Source organism: Macaca thibetana, chromosome 3, assembly GCF_024542745.1.
Source record: "Macaca thibetana thibetana isolate TM-01 chromosome 3, ASM2454274v1, whole genome shotgun sequence".
Lineage (NCBI taxonomy): Eukaryota > Metazoa > Chordata > Mammalia > Primates > Cercopithecidae > Macaca > Macaca thibetana.
In genome coordinates, this window is record NC_065580.1 from 17,116,977 (window position 1) to 17,135,232 (window position 18,256).

Consider the following 18,256-nt stretch of genomic DNA (forward strand, 5'->3'; position numbering starts at 1 on the left):
AATGAGATCACTCGGACTCAGGAAGGGGAACATCACACACCGGGGCCTATCATGGGGAGGGGGGAGGGGGGAGGGATTGCATTGGGAGTTATACCTGATGTAAATGACGAGTTGATGGGTGCAGCACAGCAACATGGCACAAGTATACATATGTAACAAACCTGCACGTTATGCACATGTACCCTACAACTTAAAGTATAATAATAATAAATAAATTAAAAAAAAAAAAAGAGAACCACAAAAATCCTCTCAACTGGAAAATATACTCAGAAAAGTACAAAACAGACAAGTGGTAGCTAGATTTACTGTGACACACGACATGTAAGCAGTAATGTGGCAGTAATGTTTTCTCAGAGTGTAAAGCAAACTGCATTTGGCTGCACTGCAGACCTCAAGACACAGAACTACCTGCAAATGACAACCATCACGATGCTGCTATAACAAAATCAGCTCTTATATGACCTCTACATTCTCTTAGCAAATACCTAAGTAACACAAGGGGACAGAATACACATGGGCCCTTCTGTTGGACCATACCAGCTATAGCATACTCAAAAACTTGGCAGAGCTAACAACCCCAGCTATGTGGAGGTCCAAAAGTTGCTGAATTCCCTGGCAATATTTTAAATGAGTCAAGCTATGACTTAAGTTGTAAAAAACTATCATTTAGAATTTAAATGCTGTTTTAAAATCATTTGAGAATTACCTAAAACAAATGTCTAAGAATTTGAAAAAATGTGAATAATTTATAAAGGGCTTCATATAGTTGGGTTTCTAACATTTAAATAAAAAACGATTGGAAAAATCTTTCAACTTCGAGAATTGTTTTGGTGATATAATTGAATAATAGGGTAAATAAGCCTGTTAATAATTAAAATACTCTTACATTAATATTTTCACTGTACTACAAAATTTAAATGGCCATTATTTAACGTGAATGTTACATATTAACTATTTTTAATAAAAGTAAATCAAATGCCAAAAAAAAAAAAAAGAAACAAACAAATGAATCTGGTAGTCACAGAGAGAGACGCAAAAAGGAATTCAGAAAGAAACTGAGCAGGAAGTGGGAGAGCGAAGGGAGCACTGAGGACAAAAGTGCTATTTCAGGATTGAAGAATGTGTAAGACACAGGAAAAGGGGCTCCCTCTGCCCTCTCTCCATTCCACCCTCAGCCCAAAGACACAGAAAGCCCAGCTGTCCCTTATCACATCACCTCCCAGACAGAACACAGCTCCATTTCCTTCCCTCATTTGAAGCTGGCATAATGACGTGGGTGACATTAGATAAAATGCTTCTCTCTAAGATCTTCCATCCACACCTGAGAAGGTCCACCAATTTGAGATGCACCTGTAAGAGCACACATTCAGCCTTAAGATTGCTAGGCAGTTAGGGTAGAGGAGTGAGTTCACTCTTACAAACGCCAATCAAAAAACCCAAAGAAAGGCACTATCGCTATTGGACACTGCAAGCAGGAATCAACAAGGAAAGTTTGAAGCTTGTGCTGGTCCTGAGATTACTCAGAGAAGTACTGGTGAGTTTACACAATAAGATGACACCTTGAAACCATATGGCAATATAGAGGAAGATAATCTCAGCACCTAGGATCAAATATGTATGTCAGATGTAAGAAAATATATCACACTTGGCCAGGCGCAGTGGCTCACGCCTGTAATCCCAGCACTTTGGGAGGCCGAGGCGGATGGATCACAAGGTCAGGAGATCGAGACCATCCTGGCATGGTGAAACCCCATCTCTACTAAAAGATACAAAAAAATTAGCCGTGCCCGGTGGCGGGCGCCTATAGCTCCAGCTACTTGGGAGGCTGAGGCAGGAGAATAGCGTGAAACCAGGAGGCAGAGGTTGCAGTGAGCTGAGATCGAGCCACTGCACTTCAGCCTGGGTGACAGAGCAAGACTCTGTCTCCAAAAAAAAAAAAAAAGAAAAAGAAAATATATCACACTTCTCTTGTTTTTCCCACTATCAGGTCAAAGGGTTCAAAACACTGAACATCTTTCAGATGTTTACACTTCTCACATTTATTTTACAACATGCATTATAAGTACGGAGGGCTAATAAATTTATATATCTATTTAAAAAATAATGAGGTGATCTTCCATGGAAAAAGAATTTAATATAAATTGAAGCCATGTCATAGCTTACATACCCACTGTAGATCATGAGCTGTTTGATTTTGAGAATGATCATTTTGTTTCAATTAGTACTATCAGATTATTCAAATCCATGATGAGGATTTGAACTGTACTCAGGACAGACTTAATTTTTAAGGAGTTGATAGCAGCGTTTCATGCCATCTCCAAAGGCCTGTATGAATTTGTCATTCCTCAGGGTGAAGATGAAAGGGTTCAGAAAAGGGGTCACCACTAAAACCAGCAGTGACGCTACCCTGTTATACTCGGCTGCCTGCGTTTGTTTGGGTTTCACGTAGAGAAACAAGCAGCTGCCATAGCCGATCACAACATAGGTGAAGTGGGAGGCACAAGTGGAAAAGGATTTCCTCCGCCCAGAGGCTGACGGGATCTTGAGGATGGTGGAGATGATGTAGGTGTAGGAGACAATTGTAGGGATCAAAGAACCAATGATAATGAAAACAGCCATTAGAAAAAGAATAACCTCTGTGAAAAGAGTGTTCTCACAGGATACTTTGAGCAATTGTCCCCGGTCACAGTAAAAATGGTCTAACACATTTGATTTGCAGAAAGTAAGCTGAAAAGTGGCATAAACTGGCCAGATTTCAGAAAGAAACCCAAAAACCCATGACACAATTACCACCCAACTGCAGGTGCTGCTGTTCATAATGATGTTGTACCTCAAAGGGTTACACACAGCCACATAACGGTCCACAGCCATCACTCCCATTAATGCCAACTCCGAGGTACCCAAAGAAAGGTATAAATATAGCTGTGCAGCACAGGCTGTCAAAGATATGATCTGAGTGCCTGGAAGCAGCAACCCCCCGAGCATAAAAGGGACAGCGGTGGATGTGATCAGGATCTCCAGGACAGAGAGGTGACCCAGGAAAAAATACATGGGGGACTGCAGACGTTTATCAACACAGACAGTGACGATGATGACCGTGTTTCCCATCACTGTCACTGCGTACAAGAAGAAGAAGGTTGCAAAAAAGATACAGCGTACTTCTTGGGAGCCAGGGAAGCCTAAGAGAAAAAATTCAGTGGTGCTAGAGCAATTCCCCAACATTTACTTCTGAGTGTTTTTCCCTTCTGAAATCTAGAGAAAAAAAAAAGAGTTAATATGGTTTCCCATCTCAACAGAAGTAGAAACTGTTCTGAAATCCCCCTTCTGCTCACAGGCTGCACACCATGACTAGAATGGTAGGCGTTCATCTTCTATTATTCCCTGTATATGGTCAGGGGCAATTTTTCTTTTCTTTTTTTTTTTTTTTTTGAGATGGAGTTTCACTCTTGTCACCCAGGCTGGAGTGCAATAGCACGATCTTGACTCACTGTAACCTCCACCTCCCAGGTTCAAGAGATATTCCTGCCTCAGCCTCCTGGGTAGCTGAGATTACAGGCATGTGCCACCACATCCAGCGAATTTTTTTGTATTATTAGTAGAGATGGGGTTTCACCATGTTGGCCAGGCTAGTCTCAAACTCCTGACCTCAGGTGATCCACCCTCCTTAGTCTCCCAAAGTACTGGGATTGTAGGTATGAGCCACCGTGCCCAGTTTAGGGGCAATTTTTCTAACTATGCACAATATGCCAAGAAAATTGCGTTGATGATCCCAGTCCCCAGTGCCATACTGTAGACATGAGAACCTGTACCCTGCCCAGCATGCACCATTGCACCCTCAATGCTCAGTTCACCTGCCTCCCACTCTGCTCTGAACAGCCAGCAGTCAGCCTCCAGGACCACAGTGTGTTCCCTTCTACCACTAACTCCCTTCCACCTGGAAGCTCCTAAACTACTCTGTCTGCCAAGTATTTTCTGTCTTGTAAATTCCTGCTCCAGTATCATGTTCTATACAAAAGTTTTCCTGGCCAACGCCCCTGAGCTGGTTACTTGATTTCTTTGTTTCATCAGAATGTAGGTTCCATTTATAGGATGTTTATTTTAAAGCTTCTGCTTTACTTTCATCATCATTGCTATGTGCTGATGTGCCGGTGAGAGTGAGGATAGGGAAGTCTCCCGAGGAATTTCTGTAAATTCTCGAGGGCAAGGACTGAGGAGCTCTCAATCTACTGGTCAGCTGGTTCCCTGCATGGATTACTCCTTTCTTCCTCCCTATCTTGGGAAGAAAGGCTCCCTTGCTCCTGTCCTCAGTAAATGTGTCTCCTCACAGAAGGCAGGCAGCCAGCACCTGGGTTGAGTTGAGCCTGACCATCTCTCTCCAAGACTCGGACAACTCTTTTCACTGTTCTTAGAGAAAGAAAATTCAGACGAAATACAGAGGAAGAACTTTACCTCTGTACCTCAGCCTCTACCTGTCCCACACTGAACTTGTACTGGGTCTGACAAATAGGAGACTTTAGTCCAATTTCAACATCCTCTGCCTTCAGGATAATCCAAAGCCCTGGATCCATCAGGAGCCCAAAGCCACCAAGTGTGACATCTGGCTTCAGGCCGCGTCCTAAATACAGATGACTCTGGTCTCAGTCTAACAGTAAATTTAGGAAGTCACCTCAGAGCCTATATTTCTTCTATGAACACATTTTTCTCCCAAAATCATATTAAAGATTCTGCTGTCACATATATGAAACAGAGCCTGCATCCTGAGTAACTTAGAATTCCCGGGCTTTATTTTTCACTTCTTTCAGGTTTTTGGTCAAGTATCTGAGTTCAAGTTTTCTCTTCATGCTGTCTAAAAGAACACACACAACCCTTCACTCTCTGTCACCTCATTAGAATATATTTATCTTTTTAGTGCTCATCAAGAGAAATTATATGTTTACTTTTTATTTTCTGACTCACTTTACAATGTAAGCACCATGAAAGCAAAAAGATTGTCATTTTTGTTCACTATATCTCATATAGAATGAAGTGGTACTGCTTTTGAGTGAATCAATGAATTGATCAGTTAAAGAACGAATCTATGAACGAAGCCCCTCCAAATCTGGCTATGGCCAACATTGAAAGAAACTGCTTTCTTTCCCTTCTGTCTTCACTGAGACATTGCTCACTCATAACTCAGTCCTCTCTCTGAGACTCCTTATAAAATGGCAGTTGGGTAACAAGGACAGACTTGATGGAAGAGCTCAGTAGAGTGATTTCCACAATCTCTCTTTGCCCAGGACCAGATGAAAAGAAAGTAGAGATGATGTCAAGGATGGTTTTGACAATAGCAAGGAGTTGTACTGCATCCAGCAGTGAATCAGAGAAGAGCTGAAAGTGCTCTCTGCTGTACAGGAGGAATTTGGAGATGAGCCAATCTCCTTTGCCTCTCTCATAGCTTACCCAGTAGGGTCTGAATGTCCTTGTTCTAGAAAGTTGGCAGGTCTAGAACTTTCCATCCTGAACCTCTCTCACTCTTTTCTACACAGATGGAAACTGCTGGAATTCACTTACCTTCAACGAAATTGAAGTGAAAACCCGTATGACTAAGTCTCAACCCAGACTACATCATGCCTGATTAGTGCTGAGACTGCTCTGTGGGTCAGAAGAAGCTACTACTTCTTCCCTCTCAGTGGAAGAGAAAACTGTCTTCACATATGTATTTAGGAAAAGGTACAGAAATCACAGTACCTCACAGTTTCCCTCTTTCTCTCTCCCTCTGTCTTTTCTTCCACAACGTGTCTCTAAGGAATGTTATTCATTGAGGAAAGTTAGTCAAAAAGGATGAGTTTGTGTCCTTTGTAGGGACATGGATGCAGCTGGAAACCATCATTCTTAGCAAACTATCACAAGAACAGAAAACCAAACACCGCATGTTCTCACTCATAGGTGGGAACTGAACAATGAGATCACTCGGACTCAGGAAGGGGAACATCACACACCGGGGCCTATCATGGGGAGGGGGGAGGGGGGAGGGGGGAGGGATTGCATTGGGAGTTATACCTGATGTAAATGACGAGTTGATGGGTGCAGCACACCAACAAGGCACAAGTATACATATGTAACAAACCTGCACGTTATGCACATGTACCCTACAACTTAAAGTATAATAATAAATAAATTAAAAATATATATATTTTCATTAAAAAAAAAAAAAAGAAAAAGAAAAACCCAAGGGATGCAGTAAAGGAGAAAACAAAGAAAGTTTCAGATCTTCCCTCCTGAGGCTAATCAAGATTTAGAACTCCTAGAAGTTTGGTATAATAAGCAAAGTTAAAATCTTCCTCATCAAGAGTCTGCCAACATCCAGGCTTCCTGTGTCTACACTTTGAATCCTGGTTAGCATCAAACTGTTCGAGTCAGGCCCCTGTGCTTTTTTTTATTTTTTATTTTTTTTTTTTTTAGACAGAGTCTCACTGTCACCCAGGCTGGAGTGTGGTGCTACAATCTAGGCTCACTGCAACCTCCGCCTCCCCGGTTCAAGCGATTCTCCTGCCTCAGTCTCTTGAGTAGCTGGGATTACAGGCACGCACCACCACACCCAGCTAATTTTTGTATTTTTAGTACAGACAGGGTTTTAACATGTTGGCCAGGATGGTCTTGATCTCTTGACCTCGTGATCTGCCTGCCTCGGCTTCCCAATGTGCTCTTATGTTTATTTCCCTAATTCCACTTAGCCCTACAAAGCCCAAGTTATCAGCAAGCAGAAGACTCCACAAAAGTTTCCCAGACACACATCAAAAATCCTCAGGGCAGGGAATGGTGCGTGATGTGAGCAAAATATTAGCCTAGGAAGCTCCAATTCCTTTCCCTCCAGAGAAACAAAAGAAAACAGCAGAAACTGTCAGAACCAACTTTGCCAGAACTCTGGAAAACATTCAAAGTTTTTCAGGAACCAAGTAAACACTGATTCAAGAAGAAAACAACTTTAAAATGTTAGGAAAACTTTATCATGTTTTTATTTGCCTGTGCCTACACTATCTCCAGCTCAGCGGCAGTCTGCATCTCCAGTATGGAACTCTGGACCCCACTTCCAGAGGGAGCAGAACAAGCCTTAATCAGAAAGTACTGTGTATGTCTATTCAAATAGGTCTGGGGCGACCTGAAGGACTCACACAAGGTCCTCACCTTGTTCACCCAACATAGCAGAACTCACTCATGGTGAAAAGTAGCAGGTATTGCTCAAGAACATTATAAGAACAACTATAATCCTACGGTTACCTAAAGATTACTATTGAGACCTGCAACCCACCATCTAATGCCTCACAGGAAATGTTTGGGAAAGTTTTTTTTTTTTTTGGGGGGCGCGGAATTATGGAGTTCAAATGTACCTGTGGGGGAAATGATGGCCAACTACACACAGCCATGGAGCACCTCTCCCACTGAGAGAGCTCAAAATATCAAGTAGACCAACATATTTCAAACAGATCTTCATAGAGAAAACAAGAGTTTATAGAGAAGCTATGCAAATGCCTAAGCTGAAGAGGGAGGAAGCTGGAAATCCTGTACAAGGTTTCTGAGCACTAATACTAGTTACCAGCCCTAAATACCTCCTAAGTAAGGGGTGAATAAATTGATTGCACAGATACTCACTCTTGCTGCAGACCTCTGGGATACTAGCTACAAAAGACCCCACAACCCCTACAGACATTTAAATTGGCAGAGAGATCGTCCCAAAAAGTTGGCAGAGACAGCTCCAGCCTAGTGGAGTCTAGGAGATTTTTGCACATTGTGCTGCTGCAGCAAAATGCTACCATACGTGCCCATTCTCCAAGGCTCTCATCTTCCTCTGAGTACCTCTAACCCCCACTGGCTACTGGACCAGGAGAGAACAGGGCTTCCTGTGTACTTGTGGCATTTCTGTTCTGCATGCCCCTTATCTGCCAGCTCCTTCCAAGTCAACTGCCTGGCTGCTCCCACAAGGGCATGTACACAGCACAGCCTTCACTGTCCAGCATAAGTGCTTTGCTGGCAGCCCCACTTGAATGCTTTCCCAGGGGCCTGGAAGCACTTTGACTCCCCTAACACAGCCAGCACCCAACCTTGAGAGGTCAGAGGACAAAGCTATGAGCCAGGTCCCAACACCCCAAAAAGGAACAGTACACAATTCAGGAGTGCCAAACTGACATCTTTGGCTAGTGATTATGCAGGGCAAGAGCCCCTACTCTCAGAACACTGAGAAGACTAAGACGCAAGCTCATGGGCAGGTGTGGCAGTGGGGCATTCCTCTCTCCACAGGGCAGGTCCAGAAAGGGTGTGGCCTGTCTGTCAAATGTAGGTTTTGCCCAGGGGAACCCCATGGTTTGGAACACCAAACAAATGAAATGCAGGCATGGTGCCAGTGATTGGAGGAGGCTCCCGTAAAACCTGGCAATGGAACTGGCGAGGATGTCATCTCTCTCCCACCGCCACCCCCACCACAGAATACTGCTGCAAATGCACTGAAAGAGAAAAGATCCATACAGTTGAGTAAGAGCCTATCTGCTGGCTATTACTCTTCAGTGCTATCTGTTGGATCGTAGCCCAAATTACTACACCAAAAATGTTGTTCCAGTACACACCACCTGTAAAACCCAGGGCAAGAACCTAGCGACCAATAAAGGTCCTGTGCAGAGGCTTGACCCTCTGAAAGGACTCAGAGGCAAAGCCAATCAACTATACTCACCTTATACCACAATTAAACCCTCAAGAAAAATAAAGAATTTTTCAAAGCCCCATTCAAATGAAAGCAAATTCAAAAAGACAAAGCGACACCAGCCTTCTCAAGAAAGAATCAGCACAAGAACACTGGCAATTCAGAAAGTCAGAGAGTCCCCTTACCTCCAAATGAGCATACTAGCTCCCCAGCAATGGTTCTTAAACAGATTGAAATGACAGATATTGAATTCAGAACTGGAATGGTAAGGAAGCTCACCAAGATAAAGGGAAAAGTTTAAATCAATCCAATGAATCCATTAAAATGATGCAAGAGTTGAAAGATGAAATGGCCATATTAAGAAACAACCCAACAGAACTTCTGATATTAAAACATTCATTACAAGAAATTCAAAATACAATCTGGAAAAATAACAACAGAATAGACCAAGCTGAGGAAAGAATCTGAGACCTTGAAGACAGGTCTTTCAAACAAAGTCAGTGAGACAAAAATAAAGAAAAAAGAATTTTTAAATATGAAGTAAATTTCTGAGAAATATGAGAATATGTGAAGAGACCAAACCTATGACACACTGGTATTCATGACAGAGGAGAGAGAGTAGGCAACCTGGAAAACACATTCAAGGATATTATTCTTGAAAATTTCCCCAATCTCACTAGAGATGTTGCCATGCAAATTCAAGAAATATAGAAACCTCTGCAAGATACTATACAAGACAATCATCCACAAGACACTAAGTCATCAGATTCACCAAGCTAAATAAAAAAGAAAAATCTTCAAGGCAGCTAGAGAGAAAGGTTAGGTCACTTACAAAGGGAACTCTATTAGGTTAAGAGCAGATGTCTCACCAGAAATCTTAGGAGCCAGAAGAGGTTGTCAGCCTATTGTCAGCATTCTTAAAATTTTAACGGAGAATTTCATATCCTACCAAGCTAAGCTGTGTAAACAAATGAGAAATAAAATTCATATCAGACAAGCAAACACTAAGGGAATTTGTAATCACTAAACAAGCCTTACAAGAGGTGCTTAAGGGAGTACTTGACATGGAAACAAAAGGATACCTGCTACCACAAAAACACACTTAAGCACAAAGGCCACAGATACTATAAAGCAATTACTTCAAGACCACAAAACAACAAGATAACAAAACAATGAAAGGATGAAAATCTCACATATTAATATAAAAGGTCTTCAACATAAATGGTCTAAATTACCCACTTGTAAGGTATAGAATGATAAGTTAGAGTAAAAAATAAGACTCAACTGTCTGCTGTCTTCAAGAGACCAATCTCACATGGAAAGACACAGGCTCAAGGTAAAGATATGGGGGGCCGGGTGCAATGGCTCATGCCTGTAATCCTAGCACTTTGGGAGGCCAAGGTAGGCAGATCACAAGATCAGGAGATCAAGACCATCCTGGCTAACATGGTGAAACCCCATCTCTACTAAAAATACAAAAAATTAGCTGGGTGTGGTGGCAAGTGCCTGTAATCCCAGCTACTCGGGAGGCTGAGGCAGGAGAATCACTTGAATCCAGGAGGCAGAGGTTGTAGTGAGCTGAGACTGCACCATTGCACTCCAGCCTGGGTGATAGAGCGAGACTCTGTCTCAAAAAAAAAAAAAAAAAAAAAAAAAAAAGATACAGGGAAAGATAGATCATGGAAACAAAAAACAAAAAGCATGGGCCATTATTCCTATATCATATAAAATCGACTTTAAACCAACAACAATCAAGAAGAATGGAGAAGAGAATTACATAATAATAAAGGGTTCAGTTCAACAAGAAGACTGAGCTATCCTGAATATATATACACCCGACATAGAAGGATCCAGTCTTTTAAAGTAAGTTCTTCTTGGCCTATTAAATGACAGTGACAAAATAATACTGGGAGAGCTCAACACCCTATTGGCAGCATTAGACAAATCATCAAGGCAAAAAACTAAGAAATTCTAGATTTAAAACTTAACACTCAACCAATTAGACATCTACGAAATATTCCACTCAATAACCACAGAATATACATGTTTCTCCTCTGCACATGGAGCATATTCTAAGATTGACAACATGCTCAGTAATAAACAAGTCTTAATAAATTCAAAAAATTTAAATTATACCAAGCATACTCTCAGACAATAAAAATAGAAATGAATATCAAGGATTTCTCTTCATGGAAATTTAACAACTTGCTCCTAAACAACTTTTGGGTGAATGATGAAATGATGAATGATGAAATGAAAGATTCTTTGATTCTTCAAAGAATCAAAAAATTCTTTGAAGTTAATGAAAATTGACACGCAACACATCAAAAATTTTAGCCTGCAGCAAAAGCAGTGTTGATGAAAGTTTATAGTGCTAAACACCTACATCAAGAAGTTACAAACATCTCAAATTAACAATCTGCTATCACACCTACAGGAGCTAGAAAAAAAAAAGAACAAACCAATCCTGAGGCTAACAGAAGAAAAGAAATAACTAAAATCGGAGAAGAACTGGACAGAATCAAGATGCAAAAATCCATACAAAATATCAATGAAACCAAAAGTTTGTTTTTTGAAAGTATAAATGAGAGATAGACTGTTAGCTAGATTACCAACAAAAGAGAGAGAGAAGATCCAAATAAGTACAATGAGAAATGACAAAGATGACACTACAACTGATCCCATGGAAATACAAAATATGTTCAGAGATTATGAACACCTCTATGCACATAAATTAGAAAATCTAGAGCAGTTTCAGAGAGCAAGATGGTCAACTAGTCGCAGCCAGGTGGAACAGCTGCCACGAGGTACCCAGATGACTGCTGCCCTACTTACAGATCTTCAGAGGGAAAGCACTGAGACCGAACAGAGGAAAGACACAGAAGCTGTTCTAAAGGGGAAGGAAGCTGGGAAACTGGGAGCTGCACAGAGCTACCATGCATTGAGACTGACTTCTGGTCCCACACGACTCCAGGGAAACAGGTGAGTTGAACTGGCAAGGAGCAACCTGTTCTCACCATGGGACTTTGCAATCCTGGCAGGAGACACATTGACCACCATGGACACCTGAGTTGACAGGGAATGCTACTTAGAGAAGTGGTAGGGGCAGCACACCAGCTGAAGGTGAGCCCAGGTTTGGTGCGGGAGCGTCTATAGTGGAGCATGTCCAGGGAAGTACATCTCTCCAAGTTCGATTTGCTACCATAAGAGAATTTAACCCTAGGGGGAAGGTCAGACATAAATTCTGCAGGGCAATCTTGGCCATCAGATAGGACTGCTCTGAACTGAGCACCCCTGGGTCTGCTGGCATCTCCTGGGGCCCCAGTCTGGTAGCACCTGCTTAGAGGGCAGCCTTGGGTGTCTTGGGGACCCAAACCATAGCTCCTGTGCTGATGGACAGTACCTGGCTAGCAGAGAACTCCACTGAGGCAGCCCCTGTGGCCACTCAGCAGCCTGCCTGCTCCCTCCCCACACTGTAGCTTTCTCAGTGCCCACAGAAACCCTTCACATTGCCTTGCTGGTATGAGTGTGCACAGGCAGGTTTGGCCTTCCTTGCACTGCCAGCAAGCCTGTGTGCATGCACCCCACAATGCCACTGCTGCAATGGGAGTACACTCCACTCCCCCTTTCCCCACAAGACCACCATTGCAGTCAAAGCCTTGGTAGGCACACAGCCAGTCCTGCTCCTGCCAGCACCCTGCCTTTGTGCCAACACTGCCACAGAAGTGAAACTAGGCACAGAGAACAGTGAAATCTCCCCCGTCCTGAGCTACCACTCTTGCCTGAGGCACACAGAAAATGCACACAGACCTGCACCTATCAGCTGCCTACCACTGTGCTACCACCACCACCAGTGCAACTCTGTATAAAGTTGCCAGCAGGGGTACCTACACTCCAGAACCCTGCTGCTTCTACCACTGTAGAAGAGAGAAGATCCAAAGATCCAAGAAGAGAGAAGATCCAAATACAATCAGAAATGACAAAGGAGATATTACCACTGACCCCACAGAAGTACAAAAAACCCTCAGAGACTACTATGAACACTGCTATGCACACAAGCTACAAAACCTAGAAGAAACATGTAAATTCCTGGAAACATACAGCCTAACAAGATTGTACCAGAAAGTAATTAAATTTATGAACAGACTAATAATGAATTCCAAAATTGAATCAGTAATAAAAGGCCTACCAATCAGAAAATCTCCAGGACCAGACAGATTCATAGCCGAATTCTACTAGATGTATAAAGAAGAGCTGGTACCATTCCTAATGTAACTATTCCAAAAAACTGAAGAGGAGGAATTACTCCCTAACTCATTCTATGAGGCTAGCATTATCCTGATACCAAAATTTGGCAGAAACAAAACAAAAAAGAAAACTTCAAGCCAACATCCTTGATGAAGATAGATGCAAAAATTCTCAACAAAATATTGGCCAACTGAATCCAGCAACACATCTAAACGCTAATCCTCCACGGTCAAGTAGGCTTTATCCCTGGGATGCAAAGTTGTTTCAATAATACAAATCAATAAATGTGATTTATCACATAAACAGAACTAAACATAAAAACCACATGATTATCTCAATAGAGGGAGAAAAGGTTTGGGATAATATTCAAAATCCCATCATGTTAAAAACTCTCAATAAACTCTCAATAAATGAAGGAACATACCTCAAAATAATAAGAGCCGTCTATGACAAACCGACAGCTAACATCATACTGAATGGGCAAAAGCTAGAAGCATTCACCTTGAAAGCCAAAACAAGAAACTCTCTCTCACCACTCCTATTTAACATAATATTGGAAGTCCTGGCCAGAGCAATCAGGCAAGAGAAAGAAGTAAGACACCTAAGTAGGAAGAGAAGAAATTAAACTATCCCTGTTTGCAGATGACATGATGCACTCCTATACAACAACAACAGTCAATCTGAAAGCCAAATGAGGAATGCAATTCTATTCACAGTTGCCACACACACACACACACACACACACACACACACACCCCTCCCCCCCGCCCCAAGAATACAGCTAACCAGGAAAATGAAAGATCTCTGCAAAGAAAACTGAAAAACGCTGCTAAAAAAAAATCAGACGTTACACAAACAAATGGAAAAACGTTACATGCTTGTGGATAGGAAGAATCAATATCATTAAAATGGCCTTAATGCCTAAAGCAATGTATAGATTCAGTGTTATTCCTACTAAACTACCAATGACATTCTTCACAGAACTGGAAAAAAAAACTACTTTAAAATTCATAGAGAACCAAGAAAAAGATCCCGAATAGCCAAGGCAATCCTAAGAAAAGGTAGGCCATAGAAGCCACAGGTCTTGGTCAGGCCTCAGTGCTACAAATCTCAATGGCCATATGATTTCAGTGAGAGCCAAGGCTACATCAACCTCAGCGGCCATGGGATTCCTTCTGTGGCAGCCTGGCCTTAGAGCACCCCCTAGTGATGCAACAGATGAAGCAATCACAAGCACAGGGACTCTACCAGTAAACCTGCCCTGAATCTCTCAAAACTAGCTTACTGTTGAAGAACACGGGAAAACAAAGGCAGACTGTGAAGACTGCGTTAAGTCTCTATTTCACTGTACAAACATTGACACACAGCCACAAGGTCAAGAAAAATCAGAGAATCATGACATCACTAAGCAGGCAAAATAAGGTGCCATTGAACAAAATAAAGTGCCACTGACTGAACCTAAAGAGATGGAGCTGGAAGAACAGCCTAACAAAGAATTCAAAGTTCCTATTTTAATGAAGCTTAGAGAATCTCAAGAAAATATAGAAAAACAATATAAAAATTAATGAGAAACTTAACAGATAAATAGAAATTAAAAAGGAAATCCTGAAGCTGAAATATATAATAAACTAAATTTTAAATCCCAATACATAACATCAACAGCAGAATTGACCAAACAGAAGAAATAATGTGTGAACTCAAAGTATTTAACAATATAGAGCACGAGTAAAAAACAGAATGAAAAGAAATTTTAAAATCTTATGGGATAATATCAAAAGACCAAAAGTATGGATCATCAGGACTCAAAAGAAGGCATAGAAAGTGAAAGGGGTATAAATAGTATTTAAGAAACAATAGTAGAAAACTTTCCAAACCTAGAGAAAGATGTAACTATCTAGGTATAAGATATGAAGTATCAGGTTCAATCCAAATGAGATACCCCATGACATACTATAATCAGTAGCAGACCTAAAATAAAGAGAGGATTCTAAAAGTAGCAACATAAAAAAGATGCTAGAAGCTCTGCTTCATCAAAACTTGGAAGCAAACCAAAAAAGAAGAAGACAGTAAAGTTGGTAAAATGAAAGCCATCGCATGAGAACTGTGAATGGATGTCCCTGGACAAGAGCTCTATACCAGGCCTACAGAACACAAAGCCAGAGCTTTGTTAGGTTTAAGTTTGGGATGCGTGTAGAACTATTTGGGGAGGGGGGGAAGGAATTGCAGTTAAAAATTAATAAGTAACTTATTAATTACAGAAAGAATAAAGTTGATAAATTAAGAAATATTTATATAAGCATATTATTACTAAATAGGTACCAAAAAATAGTTGGAGGTGTTTGACTCTGGAGTAGTACCATGAGTAAAATGGGAAAGAGAAACAATCTGCCATCTTTCTATATCAATCACTTACAATTACTTGAAATTGTTTTTATCTATGCCTATATGATTATGATTTTTAAATATTTAAATTAAAAATATAAATATAGTTAAAACATCACAGTTAATGATGAAAGTACAATTAAAAACATTTTCTTGGCAAAAACTACCACAAATTCAACACTATTTTTACACAAACTTCTGTTTATATTCACTACAATAGCACAAATACACACTTGAAAGATACATGTAATCAAAACATGTTCTATGTTATGACTACTTACTATCCATGTAGGTCCATATTGTGATCTGAAAAGTTGGGAACTTCTGCCTACTTGTTTGCTAATATAAGATCATTTGACATGGTGCATAGAAGATTATGACCTAAACAGAAAATGAACAATGAAAATTCTGGAAATAATTTTCTAAGGGAAGATAGTGCAGAAGGTAGATTTACTATACATGAGCTATACAGATGCTTTCTTGTGTCCCTTTGGTTTCAGCTGTTTCCTTTTAGTTTGGAGTCCAAGGGTTATTAATAGAAAATTATATAAGTATTTACATATAAAAATGAGTATGTGAGTATAAAAATAACTGTTTAGGCAGTTCTTTTGAATAGGGAGACTCCAAGTTTGGGTAGACTCCTCTGATGCAGAGTCTATAATAAGCTCAGAGTTGCTAACCACTGATAGTGTACCTGAGTGGAAAAGATGACATCAGGCATGATATTCAAAAACAATATTAACTCTTTGGATTGAAGCTATAGGAACTAAAATGGATGACAATTCTAAAATAATGATCTGATAAATGAACATGGCTTCTGAGGAGTTGTAAAGCCTGTTAGATAGTTTTGTACACTGCTGTCATGGCAATAGAAAGATATAAGATTTAAGCATAAAGTCACTGGCACACACTGATGGAAGACTTGTGAGGAAGCCTGATGCTATGGAGAAGAGATAAATATGCCTAAATTAAAAATAAGACTTGAGAACATGTATGGTAGACAGAAAAAATTAGGGATTGACTTCCGACCACCAAAGGATTGCCATTCGACCATGCGGTCAGGGTAAACATTTAGAATTACACATGAATTGAAAGAATCCTATTCCTTGAGGCTTTAAGACAATTTGATCTAAGGTTTCAATACATTCCTAATCAAAATGTCAGCAAGTTTTTAGTGGATACCTACAGACCGATTTCAATATTTACATGGAAAGGCAATGGTTAGAGAATAGCCAAAGCAGTTCTGAAAAAGAAAAGTAATTTCTTAAATTCTTTCTTTATTCATTCATTCATTTATATTACATATTTATAAAATATCAATATTTTATAAGTTATACAAACTACGTCATTTAATTTGCTAAATTTTTCTAGCTTTGGCCATTGGGAGCTGCTATAGACTGAATATTTGTGTTCCCCCCAAATTCTTGAAACACAGTCTCCAAGATGATGGCATTCAGAGGTTGGACTTTTGGAAGGTGATTAGGTCATGATGAAAGAACCCTTATAAGTGTGATTAGTGACTCTATTAAAAACTACCCCAGTGACCTCCCTTGCTCCTTCTACCACCACCAGACACCACATGTGCTAGTGCTTTAATCTTGAATTTCTCAGCCTCAAGTGCTGTGAGCAGTACATTTCTATTATGTATCAGCTATGCAGTCTATAGTATTCCATTATAGCATCCCACAGGGACTAAGACTGAGACTCGGGTTGGGTCCTGTATCCCTTTGACATGCTCCACCCTTTTGTTTTGAAAAGCATTTCTTTTTTTTTATTGTGAATTTTTTTTTTTCTTTTACTATACTTTAAGATCTAGGGTACATGTGCACAATGTGCAGATTTGTTACATAGGTATACATGTGTCACGTTGGTTTGCTGCACCCATCAACTCATCATTTACATTAGGTATTTCTACTAATGCTATCCCTCCCCAAGGCCCCCACCCCCTACAGGCCCCAGTGTGTGATGTTTCCCGCCCTGTGTCCATGTGTTCTTGTTGTTCAACTCCAACCTATGAGAACATGCGGTGTTTGGTTTTCTGTCCTTGTGATAGTTTGCTTAGAATGATGGTTTCCAACTTCATCCATGTCCCTGCAAAGGACATGAACTCATCCTCTTTACAGCTGCATAGTATTCCATGTTGTATATGTGCCACATTTTCTTAATCCAATCTATCATTGATGGGCATTTGGGTTGTTTCCAAGTCTTTGCTATTGTGAACAGTGCTGCCACAAACATACATGTGCATGTGTCTTTATAGTAGAATGATTTCTAATCCTTTGGGTATATATCCAGTAATGGGATGGCTGGGTCAAATGGGATTGCTAGTTCTAGATCCTTGAGGAATCACCACACTGTCTTCCACAATGGCTGAACTAATTTACACTCCCACCAACAGTGTAAAAGTGTTCCTATTTCTCCACATCCTCTCCAGCATCTGTTGTTTCCTGACTTTTTAATGATTACCATTCTAACTGGCATGAGATGGTATCTCATTGTGGGTTTGATTTGCATTTATCTAATGACCAGTGATGATTAGCATTTTTTCATGTTTGTTGGCTGCATAAATGTCTTCTTTTGAGAAGTGTCTGTTCATATCCTTTGCCCGCTTTTTGATGGGACTGTTTTTTTCTTGTACATTTGTTTGAGTTATTTGTAGATTCTGGATATTAGCCCTTTGTCAGATGGGTAGATTGCAAAAATTTTCTCCCATTCTGTAGGTTGCCTGTTCACTCTGATGATCGTTTTTTTTTTTTTTTTTTTTTTTTTTTTTGAGACGGAGTCTCGCTCTGTCGCCCGGGCTGGAGTGCAGTGGCCGGATCTCAGCTCACTGCAAGCTCCGCCTCCCGGGTTTACGCCATTCTCCTGCCTCAGCCTCCCGAATAGCTGGGACTACAGGCGCCTGCCACCTCGCCCGGCTAGTTTTTTGTATTTTTTTTAGTAGAGACGGGGTTT

General features: G+C 40.7%; 2 protein-coding genes across 2 annotated transcripts in view; one reads left to right on the plus strand and one right to left on the minus strand.

The window, feature by feature from the left end:
• Positions 1–2,201: 2,201 nt before the first annotated feature.
• On the minus strand, positions 2,202–3,340 carry LOC126949648 (olfactory receptor 9A1). Its single transcript, XM_050782277.1, has one exon. It carries the CDS (start codon positions 3,220–3,222, stop codon positions 2,278–2,280), a length of 945 nt encoding a protein of 314 aa, XP_050638234.1. The 5' UTR covers positions 3,223–3,340; the 3' UTR covers positions 2,202–2,277.
• Positions 3,341–11,534: 8,194 nt separating this feature from the next.
• PRSS37 (serine protease 37) overlaps positions 11,535–18,256 on the plus strand; it is a 28,263-nt gene continuing 21,541 nt past the window's right edge. Inside the window, exon 1 of the mRNA XM_050782283.1 lies at positions 11,535–11,653. The gene's annotated coding sequence lies outside the window, so the exon portion shown is untranslated. The remainder of the gene's footprint in view (positions 11,654–18,256) is intronic.

Excerpts from the sequence above, each read along its gene's own strand:
- LOC126949648 (XM_050782277.1), bottom strand. The coding sequence starts at position 3,222 with ATGTTGGGGAATTGCTCTAGCACCACTGAATTTTTTCTCTTAGGCTTC.